Here is a 26,380-nt window from a genome sequence, read left to right as displayed (position 1 = left end):
TTGTACAACCTGGGGTGATGGATGGTATCATGGTGACCTTGTAGGATAGGAATATGACGGCTTGTAATGATGCGGGAGATAAACAGACGCCGAGATGAGGAGCGATGACTAAGCAATGGCATTTGATTTCGGCAGCAGAATTTGGCGCTAAAGGAAGCGGTCAGCAGCAACTCTCTCCCCACCGCCTGTGATTGGTCTCTCCAAAAGGGAAATGCCCGTCAAAAGGAATCCCTCCAGATCGACCACAATCGGAACTGCCCCAGTCCTTCGCTGTTGGCATGATCGATGCGTGTCCATTTATCGCTGAATTTACGAGAAGGAAGGGTAGAATAGGTAAGGATTCAGTCGCTGTTGATTGTACTCATATTTTGTGCTTTACTTCGACAAAATGAGACACTCACCGCGTTCCCTAGAAAGGCGAGGAATCCAAACTACGCAGCGCACCTCGACACAACGCACATAACGCCCTATTTCCTCCCCCCAGACCCCCTCACCGCCCATCTCACCTGCAGGCACCATAGTCAACAACAGGACTCAACTAAACTCCCCACGTCTCTTGGCTGGCCTTTATCAGGCCGCGATCGTCTGTCCTTTTCACGAGTGCCTTTGTCGATCGGACCCAGGCCAATTGCTTGTTTGGGTCGCCTTGGGGTCGGTTTCGAGCCATTGTCGTTCACCCATCCCTGTATCTCCCCAGACTACGTCGCGTCATGGGCCGCAAACCAAATCAACTCATTCTCGAGTTCTTCGAGCGCGGCCAGAAATTGGAAGACGCCAGCAATCGATACCAACATACGTGCAAAGCGTGCGGCGAGAAATTTCCGAAAGGACGAATTGATAGCCTCACAACTCATCTCGTCAAGAAATGTCCTGCAATTGCTCTGCGAGACCGCCAGCGCGCTTTGTTGCAGCTGCACGAACTTCCCGATTTCGCCGACGCACCCGAGAGTGCGAAAGAGGCGGCCAAGGAAAATGGACAAAAAGGGAAATCTGTTGAATTGCCGTATGCGCCCAGTCGGAATTGGACCGCATTGGAAACATTGGCCGAGGTCTCGAGGCAGATTGATTTGTCCGAGAAGAAAGATTCGCCATCGCGCGAATCAGACTCGGAAGCCAGGAATGACAAGGATAGCCACAACGAAAAATCTCCGTCCGAAGAACGCTGGAGTCAGAGCCAACAGGGATCAGTTTCTGGGCCTGCAAGCCAACAGGAACATAATTGTAAGCTTTGGCAGTATAGGCAGTGTTATGCATGCTTCGGATATAGATACTAATGTTGATAAAAATACAGATCCACCTCCTCCGGGATCTAACGGCTCTAATAGTGCGCTTCCACCTATTCAATTCTTTGGCAACATTATTTCATCACCGTCACAACAATCACCACACCTGCCTGGCCTTTCGCTGCCTGCAAGTGCCGAGGCCACTGCCGCACTGGCGGGTCAGCCTCACCCTTCGAATCTGTCGCTAGCAATGTCAGCGACCGAGGAATTGCAATCAATGATGCCCTCGGCTTCAATGACCATGGAGCCTGGTCTTGGCGTGTCAAATGCCGGCATCTCTGACAAGTTCTTTCATCCGCAGACTCTGCGTGCATCATCAACGTGGCCCATGGTTCAGCAGCCTGGATCTGGCGATTCGTTCTATCTTGATGGATCTCGAGATCCGGCTCTGCTGGAAGCCATGGCGACCAGGGCGGCTACTTTCCCACGGCCGATTGCTATCAATCCAAATACCCCTCACAGGGAATACACATCGGAGTTCCATGCATCTTCGCGACCACCACGCCCCAAAGTTCGAGGCAGATTCTCTGCGAGTAGACGGAAAGAGGTTCAGGAAGTTCGCAAGCGGGGTGCATGTATTCGCTGTAGGATGTTGAAGAAGCCGGTATGACTTTGGTGACGAGAGTGTCCGGTTTGCCTCAGTAACTAATGCTTGGCAGTGTTCGGGCGAAAGCCCTTGCAGCACGTGTATCAATGTCGAGAGCGCTCGTTTGTGGAAGCAGCCTTGCATACGGACGCGCATAGCAGATGAGCTCGAGCTATACTCTGCAAGTACGTGTACAACGATGAAAGGAGATAGAATTTTTCTTATCTAACCTGCATAGGTCTGTACTATACTATTGCATACCATGAAGTAAATGCGGCCAAGGGCAAGCGCAAATACCAGCCTTATCCCGGCCGGGTTGAGGCTACGCACTTTCTCGACAGTTCTCTTTTCGTGACGTTTAGTGCGCTCGAAAGCCCTGCTGAACTGCCGCAATCAGATGCCACTGGCGATGCTCCTCAGTCGCAACAGCTTTTGCTAGACTGGGAAGCAGATGAATTGCATCCGAAGCTCGAGCAATATCTGAAGAAAATGGCACCCTACTTTTACGAGCGGGAAACTTCGGCATTTATGAAACCCACTCTGAACCTCGCCTCTGAACTTGCCACTCAAAAAAATGTAGGCTAAAACTTATACCTTCAGGGAGCCTCCGCTCTGAGAAGAACTTTTCCGCTAATGCTCTGTATCAGGATACCCTCTTACCACGTGTTCTCGAACTCTGGACAGCAACGCACGTCATTGTTGACGGAGAAATATCCTGGAAGACATTTGCCAATCCCAACCTTCCCCCATCTACCTGCCCCACCGAATTCCCATCATCACTACCCGCCAGCACAACGACAACAAACAATGGCAGTTTTCCCATTGATGAGAACACAGACGCCGAGTCCTACTCCTTGCTCTGCTCACAACTGCGTTCAGGTGCAGAAAAGCGTGCTGTCCAACTTAGTAAGACGGCAATGAACGATCTCGAACGACGACTGTTACAAAGACAGCAGAGCGGCTGGTTTGAGACTTTTCTCGCCGCAATCATCCTCTTGAATTGTGTTGAGCGAATGAGTTGGTTGTTTCGCACCTGGGGAGACGACGTCCAGACTCAGGATCAAGCAAAGGTACATATGTTCAGGCCAGGCCACAGCTTATTCCTCTTCAATTATTTTTTTTACTCTATCATATTTGCGAAAGTGAACATTCACACTGACATTACGCAGTGGCCGCTTGACCGCAAACCACCGTACTACTACAGTCAAGGCGAACGATTCGCAGACATTTTACACATGCTGCTCAAGATGCGCGGGCTGCCACCGAAAACGCGTCTGCGGCAGGAAGATGGCGTCATCGCCGTCGTCGAAGGAGGGGATGAAATCGCGAGTCGGTACCTCGAGACGGTCAGGTTATCTGGTGGGTGGTTTCCATTTGTCAAGTTTGAGGGGAGCCTTTCCTGGCTCGTCCCCTTGAACCTTATTCTGCTCATTCCTCCCTCTCTTCTTGAGGAATTGCACTGGCATCGAGAATGCTAACAAGTTCAATCTCTTGCGAACAGGCAAATATCTCGAAGACCGTCAATCGGCTGCATTTGATCTTCACGATTCCCGGAGTCTTGAATTAAAATTATGCGTAAAGCTATTGCTGCCTAATACCTGAGCTTTGATATAATAGTATGGTCTTTCTTTGCATTTTTCATTGGTGCTTGGAAATCTGTCTGGTCGGGGAATAAGGAACTATTACGCCCTTGTTAAACCGTTTCAATATTTTACAACTTCTTTTTCATCTCCCTAATTCCTCCAGGTTGCATGAAGTCCACGGACCCACCTTACGAGAGCAGCAAGAAAGTAAAAGTCGATTTACTTTTTTCGGCTGTATTAGATGCATAATAGAATGAAAATGACGGAAGAAGAGAAAGATATTCCCTCTCAGCGCATCACATCACACAGTCGAGTGCTCTACTGGAGCAGTGCTCTTGCCAGTGCAGCCCCCTGCTTTGTCCTTGCCGCTTGTGCGTAGTGTTGTTTATCTGCTGTCCCAACTTTCTAGCAGTGCAGCGCCGTGGGTCCTTGGCCCTGCCCTTTTTTTTTCTCCCTCTCAATATCAATCCAGCTGTACCTACTTTCCTACGTGAGTTCCACTCGACCCCGTGTTACACGAATAACGTGACATTTGCTGCCTTGCAGCCTTGTGAGACCCCTGTCCTGCATGACAACCCGCTTGCTCAACGCCTGGCTGCTTAAGCTGAGTTGAGTTGAGTTGAGCTGTTCAAAACGCTTCCCACCCCCGCCCCCTCTATTTCTTTTTAAAACCCAAATTTTTCTTCACTTAACAATCAATTCGGTATTGTTACATCCGACAAAACTTCCTTCAACATGTCATGCCACCTTTATACAACTCGCTGCACTCGGAAAATTGCCATTCCTTTTTTATTCTCTGTTTTGGTTTGTTTGTTTTGTCCTCCTTCTTTTTTAAAGAAGTAATAGTACTTTTTCCTTTTTCTTTTCTTTTTTTCTAGATCTACGCACCTACCTATGGTAAGCAAAGATCTTTACCCAAGGTAGGTCAGGTCAGGTCAGGTAGGTACCTTATGTTCTGCACAATTCAGCCTTGCGCCCATGATTGTCCAATGCTCAATGTTTACATCCCAGCCAGGTCGTCACATGGAGCGATATAACCACGGACCACGGGCAAAAAAAAGAAGAAGAAGAAGAAGAGGGGTGCGGAGAGGGGAAGCCAGCAAGTCTCACACCATATACTGGATGCCTAGATGTAATATATACCCATGTATATATAAAAAATGAAACCGTACTTGTTATTTAAAAAAAACTAATAGCCATCGAACATTATCCTAAAAAGAAGAGAAGGCAGGGTGATAAGAAGGCACGAGCACCACAGACAGGCCAGCCCACCAGTATTATCAAATAAACGGCGTTTTAAGGAGATTTTGAGGTGAGAAAAAAAAGGAACAACCGGAGAAATGGGAGAGAATTATTGGAATCTCTTCATTGTCATGGTCCTGCGTTACTCACATTTGTTCTCGCGGGCGGGCGGGCGGGCGGGCTCTTCTTTATTATCTAGTATGCCCCAGGTTATCTTTCCAAATTCTCCTCCCCGCATGTTTAACTCCCCAGAGAGGTCGTCGGGGAGTTGTGTCCCCCCGCATTTACCCCAGATTATTTTCATTGGAAGCGGGGTGTGTCGCCTCGAGCATTATGGGATGTCCAGTTTATTTTGGCTCATCGCATATGAGAATTCTTTTTTTATACTCGACTCTTGATTTTCTCTCGAAGAAAGCATATTGACAATGTTTAGTTACGGTTCAATAGGCAATCCCCGTCGCCTGAAAGTTCCATCCTCGGAAACAAGAAGCCCTGACTGCCGTCAGTCAACCTCATCCAAAACATGGACAAGTCTTCCGGAAAGTCAACGTCCAAATACGACGGAAAACTCGAAGAGGCTACGTATGGGATTCGAGGAGATCCCATATCCTTGCATCAACTCTCGTCCTCTGGCGTGGCGGCCCAGGACAAGAGAACAGAGAAAGCAAGAAAGAACCTCCTGGGAGCGGTGCACATAGAGAAAGAGAATTTGGACAAAGCCTCTACTTCGAGCTCGAAGTCCAAATAAATCATCGTTGGGAGGGTAATACTATCCAGGTTTAGAACTGTATCAGCTGGCAGAGGGCATCGGTGAAATCCATGGTGACTCTCAAGGAAGTGCGGGGCATGAATCGTTGCGCGAGTTAAACATAGCAATGCCAAACTTTGAATTAATCAGTTGCAGAGGAAAAGAAGACCCATCTCTTCTCCAGAGACCGTGTGAGGAAGAGTGAGGTAAAAAATAACGCTGTAGAAGTACAAAAAGCTAAGCCGAAGGCGGGGCTCGAACCCGCGACCTTGAGGTGATCTCTTAAGTGATTAAGAGCCACACGCTCTACCGATTGAGCTACCCCGGCTTGTTCCGTTGTTGACAGACCATGTTCAAAATGTTATATATCCTGCAAAATTAAACGTAAGACTAATCTTCTTCCTCCAAGGACTCGAATTCCTTTCGAAGACGCTCATCATAATCTTCCTTGTCCTTAGTCTTCATGACCGCGAATCCCATCACATTTGTAGATGTATAGCGCATCATGATAGTAAAAAAAGGGTTATCGTCATCCAGGTGGTTCTTAGCGAACAGCGGCTGGATATGCTCGTAAAATAAGCCGCACAAACACGAGCAACTTTGAACGGCCCAGACGAAGAAAAATGTACCACTGTCCCATGACTGTTGCATCACGGTCGAAAGTTGCAAAGAATTGTGCTTTTGTCCCTTTAGGAAATTGTCACGCCGAATCTTGATACATTCCGCTTCTTCAAGCTTCAGCGCCTGCATGAACTCCGATCGTATTGGATCGTATTCCTCCCTTTTCAAAGTATCGAGGGACCGATCAGTCAGCCACCAGGGAGGCTGGACCATCTCAATCGGATGAGAGCATGCCCATTCAAGGTCAACTAGGCAAGTGATGTTCCACTGGTCGTCAACAAATATATTGCTTTTGTGCAAATCAGTAAAGTCCAGGACAAACGGGCCTCGGCGCAGATCCCGCCGCATGAAATGAGTGGATAGAGCTCTCATTAAAGTAAGCGCGCACATCTGATACACGCAGTCAGCTTCGTGCGTTGCCCCATTTGGTTGAAAGCGCAACCGATTCTCATGGAACGATAGTAAGTCCGTCACATATGAGTCTGTCGTCGCATAGGTATAATCCCGCGGAATACCCGTGGGAATCCCTTGATTTTCGTAGTCTTGGATTTCAACATTCAATGGCCGATTCGTAAGACTCAACATACCATCATCATCGATTGTAAATGACCCGATTCGTGGCAACTCTATCCGTGCGATATCCAACAGTATCCTCGACAAACTGCGGAACAGATTGGTTCGACGCTCTGCGTCGTGCCGCTGTTCGTCCCAGGTTGTTGAGAGCATTTTTCCACGGTCGTCTTCGATATATTCGATGAGCACGTACCCTAGATCTAGCTCCTTCAGATGATGGTCGTTGGTTTGATGAGGGACATATCGCGAGGGGACTGCATATCCTAGCCACCGCCGGACTGCACAGCGAACGTTGTAGTACCAACGACAAACGAAGGAGAGGTTTCTGACACATGTGAACTGCATTAGTTAAGTCAGCAACGCATAGCATGATGATAGGAAGTCTGAGTGATGCTAGCGTACTTGCCGTCCTGTCGACAACCCAAACCCGTAAAGCTGCGGAATAGGCACCGTTGGGCAGTTTTCTTCCAGCCAAGCGTAAGTGGCAGCTTCACATCGGATTTTTTCGTCGCCATTTCCGGGACAGACTTCTTCACCGACACGGTAAGACAGAGGAAATCGAATCATAATACGCTTTTTCCAGTCTTCAATCGTCATGGGGACGCAAAGGTTGAAACTCCCATGCAGCCATTCCTGAGGCCTGGAAATGATACAGGCTGATGAATTTCCTAAGCCCAGATGATGCGCAGTTATTGCCTGGATTGACTCAGAATGACGCAGAACATGGTCGTAGAGCCTGTCTCTTTTCTCCCAATACGTTAATTTTTGGAGTATGTTGGACTCATCGTTTAGAGCAGCGGATAATGTAATCTCTTTGTTCAACAACCGACGTGTCTTGGGCATTTTGGTGAGCACATCCAAGTGTTTGGATTAGATATTTCAAGCAATTACATGAGCCTATAACTTGATGTCTGAGAAAATGAAGAAGCGAATGACGCTATAAAGATCGAAGGCTGAGAGCAGTTGCCTCGCATTGTGGAGAAGGCTGTAGCGTTTCAGGGATGTTTAGGGTGTTTAGGGTGTTTATAGACCAGGACCCTTAATTTAATCTTATCTATACCGGATCAATCAGGACGGAACGGGCCGAGTATCTTCCTGTGCAAGCGTCTCGCGTGACGCTTTCCATGGCAATGAAGGCATGAGATCAATCGCCGCATCGATCTAAACGTTTGAGGAGAAGGATATGAAAAATATTAATGTAGGTGTAAAGAGCTTTTGTCTGTCACAGTAGGAAATGAGCGGAAAGGTTGACTTATTTCGCAATTGCGTTTTCACTGAGCTCTAAGAGCAATAACTAATATCCCGAAGAAATGAATAAACAAAATGACGAAGAAAATCTACAATTATTATTTCAAGTATTCCAAAAAAAAAAAAAAAAATATCAAGAGAGCGATGTTTCTTTTTTCCCTTAAAGGAATTAAAAAATGAACCAAGTTGGATGAGGCGAAGGAGAAAAAAAAAAAAAAAAAAAAAAAAACACCAAGATAAAGAGGCTTGAAAAGCGGATGCAGCTTTGTGTTCTAGCTTTCGCCCCCGACCGCTCATGGCCGAAGTGTTTCTGTAGAGACCGTGCAGCTTCATTCACAATGACGGGTTCGAGAGATACATCTTTTCCTGCCCCCGTATATAGTTTGCAGTTTTGCAATTACGTTAGTCTCAGTCTTTCTGACAGGAAAGATTACGAGGAGAGGAGAGAAAAGTACTGTTTGTCCATTCAAAATACGATTGCCAAATGCTATATATACACATTCTTTCCCCAAAGACGCCAAATATGTTCAAGTAACCGGCCGAGCTTAATTTTAATTTTCTCGCCCTGCTCTCCACCGATCCAATGCCGCTTCCCAGCTCACACCACTATCTCCACATCGTTCAGCGATCATATCCCATGTCCGCTTCCGTATTATATTCTCTACTCCACGTTCATTACGGATCACACTGGCTAGCATCTCTGTTCGCGCCTCTCGAGGAAAATATCGCGCCGAGTATCTAAACGAATCTGAATTAGCATTTGACTCATCCAACGCACTCCTTCGAATGCTGGAACTAATATAACCAGACGAGAAGAGAATAGACATACGGATCGAGTCTCTCATCCACGACCCTCTCTCTCATTCGCTCAGATTCCACCTGCCTGGAAACAACGTCGGGATCATCCGGGTCGGGACTTGTCGCCACCCCTGCGCAGTAATTCAACACATCCGAGCGATTTTGCCATGACTGGAAAAGGACTCTATCTTTGAAACCATCACATGCAGATGGGTCGATGATGCGGCTTCGAGGAGGCGTTGTTTGCCGGGATGCAGTTGATGAGGGGTTGAACCCAGCTCGCGAAGGAGTAACTAGCGCATTGAGATTCTGGGCAATAGAATCATCGATTGTAGAACGGGATATTCTGAGGAAGTCTGCAATAATATTAATTTCCTTGACTCTATGAAAAAAGGCACTGCGGAAAAGCTGCGCGGTGGTCGTTTAGAGGGTTGGAAGATTGGTCGCTGAAGCATGTAACAGCGGGATGAAACATCCAGTAAATTGGACTGTGGGATAGTAGAAACAGCCACCGCAAAAAAGAAAAACAACGGCACTAACCTCTTAATGCAGTCTGATTGAAGCAAAATTGGGGTGTCAATTGGGGTTGTCCCGGAGGCTGTGACATATTTGGATCCGCCAGAGGCGTCGTGGGTCTTGCAGCCTCCGGCTTATTCTTAGTCCAGAATAATCCCGCCAACGTGGAAACGGTTATTTTAGAATACTAGCTTGGACGTTAAATTAAAAAGGATTGAGGTTATAGGAATGGTGGCGTCTGCGGATGGCACTGTATCTGAGCATGAGCATAGAGTTCCCCAGATCAGGCGGTTATGGCGATAATCCATGACGCACGTGCTTACGTGACGCGACAGAGTGCAGCTATGACATCCGAGACGCGACGGCGCTTAACGGCATCTACAAAACGTGAAAACAACACAACGGCGAGGCCAGTCTACAGAAAACATCATTGATTTCAAGAACTTTTAAGGTCCTCTTTGTCTTCCAATTATTTACCAATTGAGCCCATCTCGTTGTCAGCTGTGGTCTCTCTGGCACTTTCGGTTTGCTGAATCTGGCGCTTTCGCGCAGTCCTTCCACGGTAGTCTTGCTTAAGAAATCTCCGTGTAAAACCGATAATCATGCCTGAGATTGGCGAAGTCAGTCTAGAATTTCAAATCTTCATGTCTTAATAATTTCTGACAATTTATTCTCAGGTCGCTCGCATTGTATCCTACCTGAGGAAATACCTCGTCGGAAGGACAATCTCAGCTGTCAAAGCCCAAGACGATCCCATAGTTTTCGGAAAAGTCGGCACGTCTGCTTCTGAATTCAAAGATGCAATAACCGGAAAGAAAGTCATAGATGCTGGGCAGCAAGGGAAATACTTCTGGTATGCCAAAGTCGAGGATAAATCACGTGTCACGTTTTCAGCTAACTCAAAAGGCTCACAATGTCGTCTCCGCCGCATATCTGCATGCATTTCGGAATGAGTAAGTAGAAACGGTTGCTTTAAAGTCGGAGAGAGACGTTGACAAAGCTTAGGCGGATGGATCAAATTCTCAAATGATGACACATCTTATTACAAACCGACAAAGCCGGAAGAAAACGAATGGCCTCCAAAATACTGGAAGTTTATATTACAGCTCAAGGAAGACCCAGATTGCGAAGTAGCATTCATTGATGCTCGGAGGCTGGGCCGTGTGCGATTGATTGATTGTGACGCAGCCAACATAAGAAAATCTACGCCTCTAAAAGAGAACGGTCCCGACCCGGTCATCGACAAGGACATCCTGACCCTTGAGTGGCTTACCAAGAAAATGCGGAGCAAAAGAGTTCCCGTGAAAGCTCTGTTATTGGATCAAGCTAACATTAGCGGTGTTGGCAACTGGGTCGGGTTAGTTATGTCCTTAAGAATAACAATCATCACAAAGTTCAGCCAATATTGACTCTAATACAGGGACGAGATTCTTTATCACGCCAAAATCCATCCAGAACAGTACAGTAACACTTTCAGCGACGCGCAGCTGAAGCAATTACACACTTCCTTACTTCACATTTGCTCGGTGGCTGTAGAGACCGGGGCCGAGTCTGGCAAGTTTCCGGAAGATTGGTTGATGAAGCACAGATGGGGTAAAGGGAAGAAGGACAAGGACAGACTTCCCAACGGGGAGAAGATTGTTTTCCTCAAGGTCGGTGGCCGAACCAGCGCTGTAGTGCCGAGTGTGCAGAAAAAGACAGGTCCAGTTGCTGGCGATGTCACTGGGAACAGCTCAAGCGGGCAGCAAAGTCCCAAGGAAGAGGAGGAGTCAGCATCGGAGGAGGAGAAGAAAACTTCCAAAGCCGCTAAAGCTTCAAAAGCGACTGCATCTAAGAAACGAGAAGCAACCGTAAAGAAGGAGAGCGATAACGCCAAAACAAAGCGAAAGGGTCCCGTGAAGGAAGAGGAAGAGAATGACGAAGACCAGACAAAAGCGAAGAAGGCGAAGACGTCCGCTGCCAAAGGACCCAAGGAAGAAGCGCCCGGAAGGCGGAGGTCTGCTAGAGTGAGCGGCAGAGGAAATTAAGATGACCGGGTAGAGCCAAGCCCATATTTTCTTTACTTTCCATGCCAGTAGGTAGTCGGTTCATGCTTCGTTCGGCTGAATATTTCACTGGAGATGTTTAGTATATCTTTCTGTCATGGTATAATTATCATCTTATACGACTTTCATTACCTTATTCGACCTAATCTTTTGTAATAAAGGAACATCGGAAAAATTTACAAGCTGCTCAGAGGAATTCATGCCCTGTGTTCTAATCAAAGCATACCTATTTGCTGCGTAAAGCATGGAGCTGTGAATGCCCCTTCCAGTTAGCTTTGCCATGTCGGGTATGGCTCTCGGATAGCTACCGCGGCCGCTAACCCCACAGCTATAAGAGCCGATCTTTCGCTGCTTTAGCGGTACGGAGTAAACTATTCGAACGACGACGACCCCTCGTCAAGGGCGATTTCACAAATCCAACCAACTGTCCTTTTGGAAAACACATTCTGGGTTGAGTCTTGGAATTGCGTGGTATGTGGACGCTTCCTGGCGATGCTTGAAATAAATCGACCAAATTGCAATGCAAATATGACTCAGATATCCATGAATCACCCTTTCTCACCAAATTTGGCTGCTTACAAGTATTTCATTTCTCCAAATTTTGCACGTCTCAACTATCAGAAGCCGCACCCGGGCACACAGGAGGGAGAAGTTAACGGCGTCACTGGGTGGGGATAATGGCAAATTATTCTTGGAAGATACTGTCAGCCATGGCGTGGCCTATCGCATCTCTTTCTCCAACGGTCGACCAATCAAAAGTCGCTCACCAAGCCAATGGTTTCCTTTAAACTTTTGTCTCTTAATTTGACTTGGTGCCCGAGAAGCTCACGGACGGGAAGAACCTTGCGCTCGATGTCTTGCCGCATCTGGATACGGTGTTCGTCGACCCGGTAACAAGGCATTTTACAGGGCAGCCGAAAAGCCTTAAGAGAGGCCTGGGACACAGATGCGGCTAGCCCACCTGACATAGGTGTTACAGGAAGAGTTCGCGATGCACTCGCAGCATGTTCTTGCCGCGGAGACTTGTTTTGCTTGGCTCAATTCTGACTCGTTTGAAGGCGAGTGGAAGAGGCGCGATAATGCCGTTGACTGCTTCTATCACTTTTGAGGCTTCTCCGAAAGTGGTCCACTTCGAGTACGACCGATTGCAAATTCTGATGCTCACTGTGTGTAATTACATGGTTGGTGCAATATGAAAAGGCACGACATTCTAGGGGACTAATTTTGTAAACTTTTCAGGTCTCGCTAAATTGATACGCCCAGGGGATATTTTTAAACTTTCCATCTCGGCACGAGATGTGATGGTATTTTTATCACTACCCCTCCAGGGCGCCTCATCAACCAATGCAGTGGCCAGTCGCCCCGTTGCGACTTAGTTCACCAAGCATGCAATACCTCACGTGGCTGTCTCCAGTCTTGAAGATCCGATGGGCACCCATTCATTCGGTGTTGGATTCTCAGACCTTGTCACAAGGCACAGCCCGAATTGGGCGTCTAACAGCTGTACCTTGAGCCAGTCGAAGGATGAGAGAACGGATTTGATGTCCTGATGAGAACGAAGCTCTTTTGCCAGGCCATGGCCCTGCCAAAAAAAGACGGCATCTGAACCAATCAGTTCGAATGTAACGGTGTCGTCCGTGACAATTTCAACTAATTTTAGTGGCCGGGCCGGCGTGTGGCTTGCGCCTGTGTTTCATCTGTTGTTATTGACCTTAACTGACGACGATCTCCTGCCGTTGCCATCCTTCTGGCCTCATCACATCTCTTAGCTCAATCGAACTTAAAGAAAGTCAGGACCTCTTCGGAAGCAAACTTGATCGTCTCTATGAACCTACCAAATCGGACAGTTTGATTCTGAGAATGAATATGGACGACAAGCTAGCCGCCGGCTTCGATTATCCCTCTGGGCCTCCGAAGACTCGGGAGACTGCGGACCTGGTCAACTTCCCAACCCCGCCAGGCTCTCCGCCTCAAGAAAAATCACATGCAAATAGTACTTCTGCACTTCTCACTCCTCCACCAAGCCCTGTACAGAAGGCGTCGAATTTGATTGTAAACGCCGAAAGGACCGATAAAGAGAAACCCTGGATCGATGCGGCCGCCTTGAAGACCCGTCTGGGTCTTGGTAATTGGAAATGTGGCTCTAAAACAAAAACAACAGGCGCTCCTTGTAAAAATCCTGCACGAGGAGAGCATAAAGAGATTGATCTAAAGATTGTGGCTCTGACAACTTTTACGAAGTCGTCGCCGGAACTCGAGGACAAGTTGAGAAAACTGGTTGGGCTCGTACACTGTAAATGGCACGTGGACCCGAAATGGAAAGAAGATCGTGTTGAACGTTGGACGTCTGTATTTCCTCCTGGAGCCGACGGTACTAAGCCATACATGGATATTGGAAAGCAGATAAGGAAAGCTTTAGGTCCCATTACTCCCTGCTGCATAGTGGAAAAAGGACTAGGGAAAATCTGCGAATTAGAAATAGGGGGACAGAAGGTGCAGAACTGCCAAAGGACGGTTCAAATGATTGTCGAACAAGAAATCTACAACAGAAAGGATGTGTATCTGGACTATCTCCTCAGAGTCCTTGAGGTAAATCAATTCTGCGTCGCGCACAAGAAGTACCCTCTTAAGAACTGGGAATCACGGAAGGCGAGCATTGTCGAGATTCTCAAAAATTCTGGTGCAGAGCTCGTGGAGCCAATTGACGATAATACACCAGAGACCGCTGACCATCCGGGTGGTTCGTCCCCATGCCAAGGGACTGAAGCTACTTTAACCAGCCAAGACAAAGACAACTCAAAGAAACACATCGTTCCCACATCGACGCGCTCGCGATTCGTACCTCCAGACCTCGAGAAGGATCCAGCGGACTTTTGGCCCGCAGAATACGATATCACTCCCTTTGATATTATTGAAAGGAGTAGTCAACTGTCAAATTATAAGTCTTCGTATGAAGAAGTTCGGAAGCAAATGAGGGAAGAATTGGACTCCATAGACAGGGAAGATGGATACGTGTATCTGTACGAGGTGGAAGGGAACAACGAGTTCGTTAAAATTGGATATACTGGCCGCACTCCCGACGTGCGTCATGAAGAGTGGGAATTTACATGCAACCGTGTTCCTAAAGCTCTGTATCCTGTTCCATTCGATCCTAAAATGAAAGTTCCAAATGCTCGTCGCGTTGAGGCTTTGTGTCATGCCGAGCTCCGTCATCGCCAAATCAGACACTACTGCAAGCTCTGCGACAAGCAGCACCTCGAATGGTTTGAAATATCTCCGGCGGAGGCAATTGCAATCATTCGGAAATGGTCCGAATGGATGAGAACCCAACCATATCGGTTGCTAAGCCTGAGGAACAAGGATATGTGGATTCTCAAGCACGAGGAACGAGCAAGATCTTACAACATGGATAAATTCATGAAGGAAACATCGGAGCTGATTGGAAAACAAGAGCGTGCGGTATCAACCTCGAAGAAATAGGATGCAACCTTCAAATCTCTCTGCCGGAGTTCTTCCTCTGCGAAATCGGCCGCCTTTAGCGCAACATAGATGGCTACGTCCCCGGATGTCATTGCGGAGGATAATAACAGCAACGAACCAATCATCAAATTGTGAAGCGACCGTCCGCTATGGTCTTTTACCTTCATCCTGCTTGGTTCGCGTCTTGGCAATAATTTTGAAGCGTACATTGTTCCGTTTTTGTTTCCGAGTCGATTACAATGTTTCTTTTGCAACTTCAATATTGATAATGAGCGCTTCAAGTCCATTCTCAGAGTCTCAGAAAAACTTATGATTAACGAATTCAACGTCTTTGTCTTCCAACCGCACCGCAGGCCGCTACACATCCCAACGTACACAATTCATCTTCACAATCAACATCTTTGCTCCGGTAGACAAACTCTCTCTCACAAAAACCTCTCAAAGGAGAAACTGCAACTCTTTATCATTGTTCTAAAACCAATCCAGGGCTTGGTCCTGCGCCATGCAATGACCAGCTTTGCAACCCTCACATAAATCTCTATTATGCGGGGCTTTGCTTTTCTCATAGTGTTCAACCCGCTTCATCTGTATTCCACTCCACCTTTTGAGCCAATATGCGACCCGCTCCGCGTATGACTCATCCAGACGCGGTCGGCTGAGGCTGTTGCAGCTCCGGCAGCGTTGGTGATATACCCTTGCATTGTATTTCCCCCCTCGGTACATCCGTATCGTAATGGCAATGCACTTGCTTGACCACCCGCTGGAGCCACATTTGGGGTTGCGGCAAATAAATCGACCCATAATTTTACTGTCGAATTCTTCGTCAGGAATTTTCGTATCGTCGTCGACGTTGTGGAAATCGAAGTAGAGATCCTCTTCTTCTAATAGGTGCGTTACGCTTTCGTGGAGTGCCGGATACATGGACCATGGTTTTATTGGCTTAGGTTTGGGTTTCAGTTTCGATTTTGCTTTTGGTTTGGGATTTGGATTTGGAGTTGGAATTGGAGTTGGAATTGGTTTTGTTTCTGGGTTTGGCTCTGGCTTTGGTTTTGGTTTTGGTTTTGTTGACGACGTTTGCTTTTTAGTCGGCATCTGGTGTTCGTAAGAATTGTGTGTCGTGTGTCGTGTTTTATCCGTCCTTACCTTTTCCCTTTTCCCTTTTATTCTTGATCGTGTTTTGGCAATAAGGTACGGTAGAGCCGATGAAAGGGTTATATCGTTCACACAATGTCTACAAATTACAATGTCAGTAGGGAGATAGTGACATTAGACATACGAGGTAGAGCTCGGGCTTCGGCATACAAATAAAACTAAGTTTGTGAACGTACTAGGTATATCGAAACCTCATTTCACCATGATACAATTGTACTGTTTATTGTTAGTAGCGGCAAGGACTCGATATATACCTAGTGATGATATAGACAGAAGAGCGAAAGGAGGTACGTTGCGTAATTCTTGCCCATAAGTTTGTTTGCTCCCAGCCTTCGAGGCAGCAAGGCAACGAGGCAACGAGGCTGAGCGAGCGTCATGCATGGAGTGCAGCATGCAGCATGTCCCCTGGGCACTGGGACAGCGGCACATCGGCATAGCAGCACAGCAGCCAGCTCATCAAAATGCAATTATGCAAACTTATGAACAGACGTGGCTCAAGTTCTCAACAGAATGTACGGGCCGCGGGCCGCTCTGAAAGCAGCACCCAGCAGCTAGGCGCCAGGCGACTATCAATCCCAGTCTCCCAGGGGCCAGGGTGCGTTAAGTAGCTCGAGAGTCACTCGCAAAATGAGGCAAAAGTGTAATTGACTGCTCGTAACACAGGAGCGCATATTTATACTGTTTTCACGACTTGGTCGGTATGGAGTGATGGCTGAGATAGGGAAAAGAATTAATCAATTGTATATGGTCGTTGATTCTTTGGGTTCAAGTGCAAAGGATTTAATTGTTATGCTGTCTAAACTTCAAGTTTCATTTATAGAGAATAGAAATGCTTCGCCATTTACAAGGTTGTAGGAATCTATAGAGGTTAGATTTCCCTGGAGCGCAAGTGGGATCATGTATTCTACTTGGTTGAGGTTTAGAATTCTCCTCCGGGAAAAAATCTCGATCGAGGATGGAGGGGTTATGTCGTATGAGGGTTTGATATTGAATAAAAGGGAGGTGACAATGGCCACATACTCGATACTTTGGAACAAATCAGACTCCTGCGAGAAGTTTATCATAATTTGTCAAAAATGAAACATTGAAACCTCAGCCATTGTGCCAGAGCGGTGGTGCCAGAGCCAAGTGCCGTTGAAGACCATTGGATAAGTCGACGATCCAAGGCTGTTTCATTCTCTTTTATTTCCTGAGACAGTTTGGATGTTCGCAAGTCTATGGTAGGTATACGTAGAGTCAGGATCGTGTTTCAACGTGGTTATAATTTACTAGACATCGACAGTTCGTGGACGTATGTCTTCTGAGCGCCCCAACCTTGAAAGTGTATTAGAAAGCTCCAGGGCAGCTGGTTTGAATCAGGCAGATGGATGAGGTGAGATTATGCCTTCTTGCGAAGAGCCTAGTTGCTCCCAGGATTGACAACTATTAAAAGAGTTTCCACCAAGCTCACCAGACCGGGCTTTACTCCACTGGGAGAGAGGTCAGGCAACGTTCCATCCAGACATACTGGAGGCCAAGTATCAAATGGATCATAGACAGCCTGCGTAGCTCTTCTTCTGTCGAGCAGTCTCTGACCGCACGCCATCGTAGGCCCGAGCAATACACGGAAGCCAGAGATCAATCGTCGTGAGAAGACAATGCTAGAACAAGACCCGCCTGGCGGCATTGATCCCGCTAATATCCCATTTCTGCGGGGCAGTCCGTTCCATCCATATTGACCAGTCGTCCCAGAAAGCCGGCCTTAGAATCTGCGCATATTCCCAATAATCCGGATACCATCCTGCGAATTCCCAGTCGAGAATGCCAGTGACTTTTTTCTGCTCGTCAATCATAATATTGCGAGGCGCTATATCAGCGTGCGTGAACACAGTACAGTCAGACCGCGGCAGCATGTCAGGTAATTTATGTTCATATCGACGACCTGCAAAATGCAAATATCGCTCGAAAATGCGAGCTTGCAGGTCTGAATCTTTCGTCAGGGGCCGAGCCGGGTCTTTCAGGTCACGAAGCAATGGGTCCCTTGATGGAGTGCCATCGGCAGCACATTGGACAAGATCTCTGAGCTCTGGTGGACGTGGAATAGCTCGTATCTTGGAAACCATATCCCAGATTTGTAGACAAACAGACTCTTTGCTCTTCTCGTCCAATGTATCCCACTTCTCCTTTAGAGGAGATCCTGGAATACGACTCATCTCAATCCTCCCGTTGTCGGGGCGAAAATCCGTGTAGAACACTTCAGGCAAAGGAACAGAGGTGTGCTTTGACACAAGCCTCATTGCTTCAGCCTCAGCAGGTCGCACTCCACGCCCAGATTTGGTCACGTAAGAGAAGTCATACTCAAGAACGATCCTGCCCATCTGTTTGCTGAGAACGATAAGGATCTCTTGATCTGGGGCAAGATCTGAGATATTTAGGGATGATGGACATGGGAACAAGACCCTGCCCTTTTTGATGTATCGGTCCCCTTCTTGGAGATTTTGCGTTTTGAAAGGAATACCGCCTGAAGCATCGGTCATCCCGTGATTAAGTTTGGGAATACCGGCAATAATCACATATTTTCTTTTAATTCATTTGAGCACAGGGAAAAGGAAAGTACTCGAAAGCCCAGGTATAAATATAACATCCTTGACCACTAAGCGAAACAGTATAGAATGCCGCTTCCCAAAACAGATCTCATGGAAATCAACCTTGAATAACTTGACAACAAGAAGAACTATCAAGAGAATCCAGTCGTCGCTCCGAGAGCAGGAATATACGATTTGACAAAGCCTGGCGAAAAAAAATTGAATATCATCCCAGTTTCTGCACGATTTGCAAACCACATATCAAGGTTAGTGTCAACGGTTTCCACATTAGTCCGGGAAAGTTGGAAACTGATGCTTAAGAATCCCAGAAAATGAGCTACTATCCGACTTCAACTACCTCCGTACAGACTGTTGGTCTGAGGGAGGTATGCGAGGTTAATGGTCGTGGCTTCTGGAGGAGAAAAGGCACTCAACAATGGATCGAATATGATCCCGGGAACCTTTCTCTGCCTCCCGCCGAGGCTCAGCCTCTCTACCTCTCACTTGTTCAAGAAGCACAGGGTGAAGGTGAACCTCTACACTGGGCTCTCCACGTCGGCTGCGAAAATCAGCCTGGTTCGGAGTATCAAGTTACTGGAGACGCAGAATGCATGGTATACCAGCCAGCAAATGATGCCGACATAACGAACTCTGAATCTTTTTTGAACCTGTATCAACTGGCTGTTGTGACTGAGGAGCAAGCTATGGTGGTGAAACAAATTGCAGACAGCGAACCACCTCCTCGAGCTCCCAACCGGCAATCTGTCACAGAGAACTGCCAAGGGTGGACGGTGCGAGTTATTGCCAAGTTGGTTGAAAGAGGAATCGTGCCAAGTGGAAAGCTTCAAATGGCAAGATCTATGATGCAGCCAGTTTGAGGCAGATAGTGGACCGCAGCCATTGACACGAATTAGACAACAATCTCCTTTTCTCTTCAACTCTCCAATTTCTTTTCTTTCATGGAGAGAGATTGTCTAAGCTACAGGGCTCAATAGAGTCGATACTCTTTTGCCAAGACAACGATTTTTCATATCCTGACTTTTGTACTCTGTTATGCGATCCTAATTACTAGAAGAATCAAGCAAGAGATGTGAAGCAATTTGTGAAAATTCAAAAGCAACACGCAGGTAGTACCGTAGTAGTGCAAATTGATATATTTTGATTTTGCTAAAGCAGCAGCGTTTCCACCGGGCTAAGGAAGTGAAGATGCAGCCCATGAATAGGCCTGGTTGCAGTCATTGTCAATGTCAATTTCACCGGTTCTCACATTTTATATGTAAAGGTATGTGATCTGTGTGGGATGATCTCATGGTGTTGAATATCCATCGTGGGGCTCGGCAAATGCCGATGTCAGTGCAAATTGAAGGTCGATTCACGCCGACAGATTGCGCTGCAACAGCGATTATCCGCGGACTCAAATCGTCATAATTCGCTTCCTCGAAACCTCAATCAACCCACAGAGCATTTGCGCAATTGCCCGTCAAGCAGCAAGTAGCTCAATCTCTCAGTATACCAATCCTTAATTTGGTTTTGGTGTCACTGACCGCACACTTCCGTCTCTTTTGGCTGCTCGTGTGAGTGTTGTGGCAGCGGAACTCCAGTCCACACTTTTTTCCCCCGTAACTTTTGGCGGCAGCTTGCAGCAAGCTTCTTGTCAGCATGCCGCAGATACTAAGCCCCAAGGATGCTTCGCTCTTTCGGCAAGTCATTAAACACTATGACGCCAAGCAGTACAAGAAAGGTTGGTTGGGAATCGTAACGGAGTTGTGCGAATCACCGAGGCTCAAAAGATGAATAGGTATCAAAACCGCGGAACAGATCCTCCGAAAAAACCCCCAACATGGCGACACTTTGGCTATGAAAGCCCTCATCTTGAACGCACAAGGCAAGAATGATGAGGCCTTCCCTCTCGCCAAGGAAGCCCTTCGCAATGACATGAAATCACACGTCTGTTGGCACGTCTATGGGCTTTTATGGAGAGCAGAGAAGAACTTTGAGGAGGCCATCAAGGCTTACAAGTTTGCGCTGAGATTGGAGCCCGAGTCACCACAAATTCAGCGTGACTTGGCCCTGTTGCAGATGCAGATGAGAGACTTCCAAGGATACGCTACGAGCCGAAGAGCAATGCTCCAGGCCCGCCCTCAGATCAGATCGAACTGGACGGCAATGGCCATTGCGCACCACCTCGCTGGCGAATATACGGAAGCAGAGAAGGTTTTGACGACATACGAGGAGACCCTGAAGTCGCCCCCCTCAAAGACCGACGTGGAGCATTCGGAAGCTGTCCTATATAAGAACACCATCATTGCTGAGTCTGGCGACCTTGAGCGCGCATTGAAGCATTTGGAATCGATTTCCAAGACAAACCTAGACAAGACCGCTGTCATGGAGATGAGAGCAGACTACCTTTTGCGATTGGACCGCAAGTCGGAGGCGGAGAAGGCTTACAGGGAATTACTGGATCGCAACGCCGATTATCGGCCTTACTATGATGGTTTGGAGAAAGCCCTTGGCCTGGACAAGAACAAGGACAAGCAGGCACTGAAGGAGCTATACGACGAATATGCCAAGAACAATCCCAGAGGAGACGCCCCCAAGCGAGTACCTCTGGACTTTCTCGAGGGTATGGACTCTTCTCCCAAGTCCGCAGAAACAAAGTGAATATGCTAATTTTAACAAGGCGACGATTTCCGAGATGCTGCCACTCAGTACCTCCACTACAAGTTGAGCAAGGGTGTCCCCTCCTGCTTTGTCAACATCAAATCTCTTTACACCGATGATTTTAAGAAGAACACCATCCAGGACATTGTTGAAGGCTTTGCTAATGGCAAGGGTGTCCGTGAGACAAATGGATCCGTCGAGGACAAGTCTGAGGAAGACGCGAACGCGTTCAAATCCGCAGTCCTCTACTTCCTTGCCCAACACTACAACTATTACCTGAGCCGTGACCTTCAGAAAGCCACGTCCTACATTGACCAGGCTATTGAGCTTTCGCCCAAATCGGTTGATTTCCACATGACCAAGGCTCGGATATGGAAGCACTATGGTAATACACAAAAGGCGTCGGAGACAATGGAGCAGGCGCGCACGTTGGATGTCAAGGACAGATATATCAACACCAAAGCAGCTAAATACCAGCTGCGGAATGACGAAAACGAGGCTGCGTTGAAGAATATGAGCAAGTTCACCCGGAATGAGACAGTTGGTGGCCCCTTGGGCGATCTGATAGACATGCAATGCATGTGGTATCTGTTGGAGGATGGCGAGTCGTACTTGCGCCAGCAGAAGTTCGGGCTGGCATTGAAGCGCTTCAAGACCATTCATGACATTTTTGACGTCTGGCAAGAAGATCAGTTTGACTTTCACAGTTTCTCCCTTCGAAAGGGCGAAATCCGCGCATACGTGGACATGCTGAGATGGGAGGATACCGTACGATCGCATCCCTTCTACTCCCGGGCTGCTCTATCGGCTATCAAGGCCTACACTCTTCTGCATGATCATCCCAAACTTGTAAACGGCCCGCTGCTGGATGGTGTCGATGGTGACGATGCCGAAGCTGACAACGCTGATGCTGCGGAGCGCAAGAAGGCCCAGAAGAAGGCTAAGAAGGAGCAACAGCGCCTCGAGGCTGAGAAGGAGGCTGCGAAGAAGCAGCAGCAACAACAAAAGTCTACCGCTGGTGCCGATGGCGAAACAAAGAAAGAGGACCCAGATCCGCAGGGTACGACTCTTGTGCAGACCAAGGAGCCGCTCAAGGACGCAGAGAAGTTTTTGAATCATTTGCTCGAGTTCAGCCCCAAGATTATTCGTGCACAGACTGCAGGATTCGAGGTTTACATTCGGTTAGGTAAGACATTTCTGGTTTGATTTTTACCAATCAAATGGTGAAGCTAATCTTTGTTCCCTGTTTAGGAAAATACCTGCTCGCTTTGAAGTGTCTCATTGCGGCTTCAAAACTGGATTCTCAAGACCCTGTTCTTCACGAGCAGATTATTCGCTTCCGCAAGACTCGTAAGTCACACTAAGATATCAGTCGATCTCATGACATTGGATATTACACGTTGATGCCGTGCATTCGAGATGGCAGATTATTTTCCAGACGGGCGCAGCTAACTGTTGTAATAGTTGACTCTCTCTCCGAGCCCCTTCCTCCTCAAGTCTCTTCTGTGATCGACGCAGAACTCCCTACTCTTCTACCAAAGGATACGGATCTCGCCAAATTTAACGAGCAGTTCCTCGCCCGGCATGCTCAGAGCGCAGCTCACATGCAGGCTGCCTTGCAAGCCCGCCGCGTGCTGAATCCGGATGCCAAGGCTGACATTGAAAAGTCACTCTCTGATACTCTAGCGCTTCCCAACATCACTCTTGAGCAGGCACAAGAAGGTCTTGCTACTTTGAAAAGCTGGGCTGCCGACAAGACCAAGCGGGAAGCTTACGTGCAAGCGGCAGCAAAGCGGTGGCCTGAGGCGTCTGCATTCCAGAGCGCATGACTTGTGAAAAATCAGCTGGGATGAAAGAGGGGACCTTGCATTTCAAAAGGTGCATTGTCTAAATAGCATTGTTTGGATTTCTTTTTCGTAGAGGGTGTGAAAGAGTACAATACACAAAAGTTGTCACCAGCCGTGATGTCCCATTTAAGGTTTCAGTAGGGGCGGAGATTGAGTTGCAAAATATCTTCTGTGGTTTGAACGAAAAGTCCCAGAGCGGGTGTTTCGACATGTTCTGCGTGTATATAACAAGTCTTTCGCTTATATAAACAAAAGAAATATGTTGTCGGACATGCTGTATTTGGTATAGCATTTTTAAAAGCACAATCTCATTGGGGGACTTTTGCGGTCTTTACCACTTTTGAACTTTTCACCGCCTTGTGACTGACATTTCACGTAGCGCTGCAGAGGTACAACTGACACAATAAAAGTCTCTTTGCCCTCTGCATCTTTCTTTACTCCATCGCCGCTTCAAGCAACTGGCATGTCCAGTCCAGTTTGCATCGTGTCTGTCGGCACGACGAAATACCGCTCATAGATTGCGTGATGCCGACCACTTTCTTACTGTACTCTTGCGGCCCGAGTAACCAGATGACCGAGAGATGGTGGGACTGCTTTTCTCGCTGTTACTCTGTACTCGTAGCGTCTCGCTTTCGCTATATCCGCTCGGGATGGCACAATCGCGCGTTCTCGCAACCAAACTCTACGTTGCCTTCCTGTCCTCAAAGAGTTTACTCACGGGGACACTCTCGGCGTCGGAGCGCACTGCGCACGCAAGAGGGTAATCTTTCAACGCAATAATGGACTGGATAGTGTCTTGCCTTTTTTCTTCTTTCTTTTTGGTCGAGTAGTCTGGAATATGACTATGACTACTTTTCAGTCCTTTCATTTCCTTTTCTTCTTTCTTTCTTTCTTTCTTTCTTTCATTCTTTTTGCTTTTCCTGTTTCCTGAATCTGCTTTATTTCCCAAACGCGCTGAATATTAAACCTTGCACAGAAAATCACCTGTGATTTTCCAATTTCTTTCTTATTTATTCATTTGGGAATCTCTTTTTGTCTAGGTGCAGATTTCTTATCTTCAACTCTTGCGCTACTGCACTCTGGACTGGCAAACACCAAGTGTGGGCAGTGTCTAATTCAGAAACCACTGTTTCTGCGGGCTTTCTTATCCTGTGTCCCGATCACAAATTTCCGACATCCGCCCATCAGCAGATCCCATAAACTCCACAACATTATTTATTTCCTAGAAATCTCCAGTATCTCAAGGTCCTATTCGTCGCTCTTATCGAATTGCCTTTTTGGGACTAATATTCCAACCCTGCAGGTCGCAACGTTTGGGAAATTTAGTGTCCAAACGATCTACAGTTTCTTCTCAATCCGCAAAGTCAGGGCGGAAATTATCTTGTTTGTTTTTTCTTCGCAATAGCACACCATTGGTTGTGCCGTTTATTTCCCTTTCTTATCTAGTTTTCATTGCAGAGTTTGCTCTTTGATTTTGTCCCTGCTTCTTATTATACGAAGCAGCTTGGTGGGTCTTTACTTTGTTGGGTCGCATTGGAGTAAATTTCATCGTCTCAATTCTTTTATAAACCGGACGTTGACCGTTGGTTTATAAATTACCAGAGAAGGAAAAGCAAAAGCAAAATACCAAGGGAAACCCACGACAATTGCTGTTTACTATCAGTCTTTGGCAAAGTACATCTCTGCCGCTTTTCAAGGGAAAAGAAATCGACCTTTCTGCCCCATTACAGCACATTGGAAATAGAAAAAAAAAGAAATACTCAGCATCTACCGATATTCAACATGACTGTCGAAGTGGACACGTTCAAACACTACGCCAATTCTGGCGTCAGCATTTCCTTTTCAAAACAACAGCAACTCTCTTCTCCATCAACTTCTCACAACGGCTCCACCCCCGCAACAACCACGAGTTATCAAATCGAAGAATCCGTACGAGCAGCAGACTTTACGTCTCAATCTGACAACAACAACAACAACAACAATGTCATCGCCATTTCACCTTACTCCGAACCGGGACATCTTCTCGACCTCAGCTCTCTTGAAGCACCATCTCAGTATCTCGCCAGGGCACTCACACACCTCAAAGCCCTGCGTCCAGATTACGCTACTGCCCCGTATCTCGATACTTTCAACTGGGGCGAGGTCGTGCGGATTGTCCAGCAATTGGCGGAGCAAGACGGATACACGCCTGAGTTGCGTGCCGAGCCTGAGAATGGCAGTGCCGCGAACACAACTACCAAAACGCATATAAGCGGTCCAAAAGAATGGTCCTTTTACATTGTCGCCTTCCGATCACGTGTGCCCGTGGGCACTGACCGAACGGAGATTTACCAGTTGGACGCCATTGCGCATCGCGAGGCCATGGAACGTGGTGGCCTACTCAAGTATTGGTACGGTGTTCCGGACGTGAATGGCAGGAATCTGGCAACCTGTATGTGTATCCTTTATTTCTCACGTAGTTTATATCACCTCCCGTTGTCTTTATTTATTCTATTTTTTGTTGTATTCATTTTATTTTTTTTGTCTTGCACCTTTCTTCATCACACTTTTCTCATTTTCTCCGAATGCACATAACTAACACCGTCAAGGCCTATGGCGCTCCCGCGCCGACGCTAAACGCGGCGGCTCCGGCCCCGGCCACCAGCGCGCCATGCGCGTCACGATGCGGCACTACACCGAGTGGGACCTCGAGCGGTACCGTCTGAGAATTACTCCTCAGGTACCTGCCCCTGCTCCTGCCGCTGATAGTACACCTGATGGTGAACCCAAGACGAAACTGACCTGGAAATGGGACGTCTCCAAGTGGCATGACCATGAAGAGGAGTAAGTCCGGTCATGTCGATCCATGATTGATTTTGTGTATCGGTGTATCGGGTTACTTTACACATTTTCTTTGTTGATCCTTATTGGGATATCATTTTCCTTGTTGGCTGTCATAGAGCGTGGTGTCTTGGAGTTTGTTTTTCTCATTTTATTTTGTTTCTTTCTTCATTTTTTATTTTATTTTATTTCTTCATTTTGTTTTATTCTTCTTCTTACCTCTGGGTCGTCCGCGGCGTACCCATTCCACCCATCAAGCATCATTTTCAACTTTCCAGCATCAACTTTCAAGCTTCCATCTAGCCAGGCCAGGCGTGTTATCGGCGTGGGCGCAGCGTCGACTTGATTAGCCATCGTTTGTCTGTTATTTCATTTCATTTCATTTTATTCTATTTTCATTTTTTTTCTTTCTCGACAAATTCATCATTGCCCGTATACATTGCGCATTTACATCGCACATTTACATTTTACAATACGCTAGATGAATGTCTTTGGTCTGCAATTCTGCGATTCTGCGATTCTGCAGGTCCTGTTCGGCGCGGACACATTGTCGCGAATCCATTTCCATTTCCATTTCCATTTCCATTTCCATTTCCATTTCCATTTCCATTTC

At 47.2% G+C, this 26,380-nt stretch overlaps 10 protein-coding genes and 1 non-coding gene across 11 annotated transcripts; 6 read left to right on the top strand and 5 right to left on the bottom strand.

The window, feature by feature from the left end:
* Window positions 1-710: 710 nt before the first annotated feature.
* Window positions 711-3,471, top strand: L228DRAFT_211087 (hypothetical protein; the record flags this gene model as incomplete). The annotated part of the gene is made up of 7 exons (XM_018329883.1): window positions 711-1,221; window positions 1,292-1,887; window positions 1,943-2,054; window positions 2,108-2,445; window positions 2,517-2,939; window positions 3,039-3,228; window positions 3,371-3,471. The coding sequence occupies 7 exons, from the start codon at window positions 711-713 to the stop codon at window positions 3,469-3,471; spliced, it is 2,271 nt and encodes a 756-aa protein (XP_018187851.1).
* A 2,211-nt stretch (window positions 3,472-5,682) lies between these two features.
* On the bottom strand, window positions 5,683-5,770 carry L228DRAFT_t80. The gene has a single exon. It is a non-coding gene; the product is annotated as a tRNA-Lys (tRNA).
* Window positions 5,771-5,832: 62 nt separating this feature from the next.
* Window positions 5,833-7,479, bottom strand: L228DRAFT_211288 (hypothetical protein; the record flags this gene model as incomplete). The annotated part of the gene is made up of 2 exons (XM_018329890.1): window positions 5,833-6,975; window positions 7,039-7,479. 2 exons carry the CDS (start codon window positions 7,477-7,479, stop codon window positions 5,833-5,835), a joined length of 1,584 nt encoding a protein of 527 aa, XP_018187850.1.
* An 836-nt stretch (window positions 7,480-8,315) lies between these two features.
* L228DRAFT_247954 (caffeine-induced death protein Cid2) lies at window positions 8,316-9,453 on the bottom strand. Its single transcript, XM_018332758.1, has 3 exons — window positions 9,223-9,453; window positions 8,714-9,038; window positions 8,316-8,622 (listed from the first exon to the last, which is right to left on the bottom strand). Exons 1-3 carry the CDS (start codon window positions 9,287-9,289, stop codon window positions 8,436-8,438), a joined length of 579 nt encoding a protein of 192 aa, XP_018187849.1. The 5' UTR covers window positions 9,290-9,453; the 3' UTR covers window positions 8,316-8,435.
* Window positions 9,454-9,591: 138 nt separating this feature from the next.
* Window positions 9,592-11,415, top strand: L228DRAFT_247953 (hypothetical protein). Its single transcript, XM_018332757.1, has 5 exons — window positions 9,592-9,818; window positions 9,876-10,051; window positions 10,105-10,151; window positions 10,204-10,555; window positions 10,619-11,415. Exons 1-5 carry the CDS (start codon window positions 9,801-9,803, stop codon window positions 11,223-11,225), a joined length of 1,200 nt encoding a protein of 399 aa, XP_018187848.1. The 5' UTR covers window positions 9,592-9,800; the 3' UTR covers window positions 11,226-11,415.
* Window positions 11,416-12,929: 1,514 nt separating this feature from the next.
* L228DRAFT_149896 (DUF1766-domain-containing protein) lies at window positions 12,930-14,959 on the top strand. Its single transcript, XM_018329275.1, has one exon. The coding sequence runs from the start codon at window positions 13,104-13,106 to the stop codon at window positions 14,721-14,723; it is 1,620 nt and encodes a 539-aa protein (XP_018187847.1). The 5' UTR covers window positions 12,930-13,103; the 3' UTR covers window positions 14,724-14,959.
* A 42-nt stretch (window positions 14,960-15,001) lies between these two features.
* On the bottom strand, window positions 15,002-15,891 carry L228DRAFT_247952 (hypothetical protein). The gene has a single exon (XM_018332756.1). It carries the CDS (start codon window positions 15,813-15,815, stop codon window positions 15,195-15,197), a length of 621 nt encoding a protein of 206 aa, XP_018187846.1. The 5' UTR covers window positions 15,816-15,891; the 3' UTR covers window positions 15,002-15,194.
* Window positions 15,892-17,227: 1,336 nt separating this feature from the next.
* L228DRAFT_149851 (kinase-like protein) lies at window positions 17,228-18,550 on the bottom strand. Its single transcript, XM_018329273.1, has one exon. It carries the CDS (start codon window positions 18,389-18,391, stop codon window positions 17,516-17,518), a length of 876 nt encoding a protein of 291 aa, XP_018187845.1. The 5' UTR covers window positions 18,392-18,550; the 3' UTR covers window positions 17,228-17,515.
* Window positions 18,551-19,404, top strand: L228DRAFT_149852 (hypothetical protein). Its single transcript, XM_018329274.1, has 2 exons — window positions 18,551-18,705; window positions 18,769-19,404. Exon 2 carries the CDS (start codon window positions 18,772-18,774, stop codon window positions 19,315-19,317), a length of 546 nt encoding a protein of 181 aa, XP_018187844.1. The 5' UTR covers window positions 18,551-18,705; window positions 18,769-18,771; the 3' UTR covers window positions 19,318-19,404.
* Window positions 19,405-19,845: 441 nt separating this feature from the next.
* On the top strand, window positions 19,846-23,149 carry L228DRAFT_230664 (N-terminal acetyltransferase A complex subunit nat1). Its single transcript, XM_018330542.1, has 5 exons — window positions 19,846-20,180; window positions 20,238-21,062; window positions 21,120-22,286; window positions 22,352-22,450; window positions 22,565-23,149. The coding sequence occupies exons 1-5, from the start codon at window positions 20,099-20,101 to the stop codon at window positions 22,927-22,929; spliced, it is 2,538 nt and encodes an 845-aa protein (XP_018187843.1). The 5' UTR covers window positions 19,846-20,098; the 3' UTR covers window positions 22,930-23,149.
* Window positions 23,150-24,729: 1,580 nt separating this feature from the next.
* L228DRAFT_268763 (hypothetical protein) lies at window positions 24,730-25,774 on the top strand (the record flags this gene model as incomplete). Its single annotated transcript, XM_018335191.1, has 2 exons — window positions 24,730-25,378; window positions 25,536-25,774. 2 exons carry the CDS (start codon window positions 24,730-24,732, stop codon window positions 25,772-25,774), a joined length of 888 nt encoding a protein of 295 aa, XP_018187842.1.
* Window positions 25,775-26,380: the final 606 nt, after the last annotated feature.

Source organism: Xylona heveae (genome assembly GCF_001619985.1).
Source record: "Xylona heveae TC161 unplaced genomic scaffold L228scaffold_6, whole genome shotgun sequence".
In the NCBI taxonomy this organism is placed as follows: Eukaryota; Fungi; Ascomycota; class Xylonomycetes; order Xylonales; family Xylonaceae; genus Xylona; species Xylona heveae.
The sequence above is the reverse complement of the archived record's forward strand: the minus strand, read 5'-3'. Positions and strand labels throughout refer to the sequence as shown.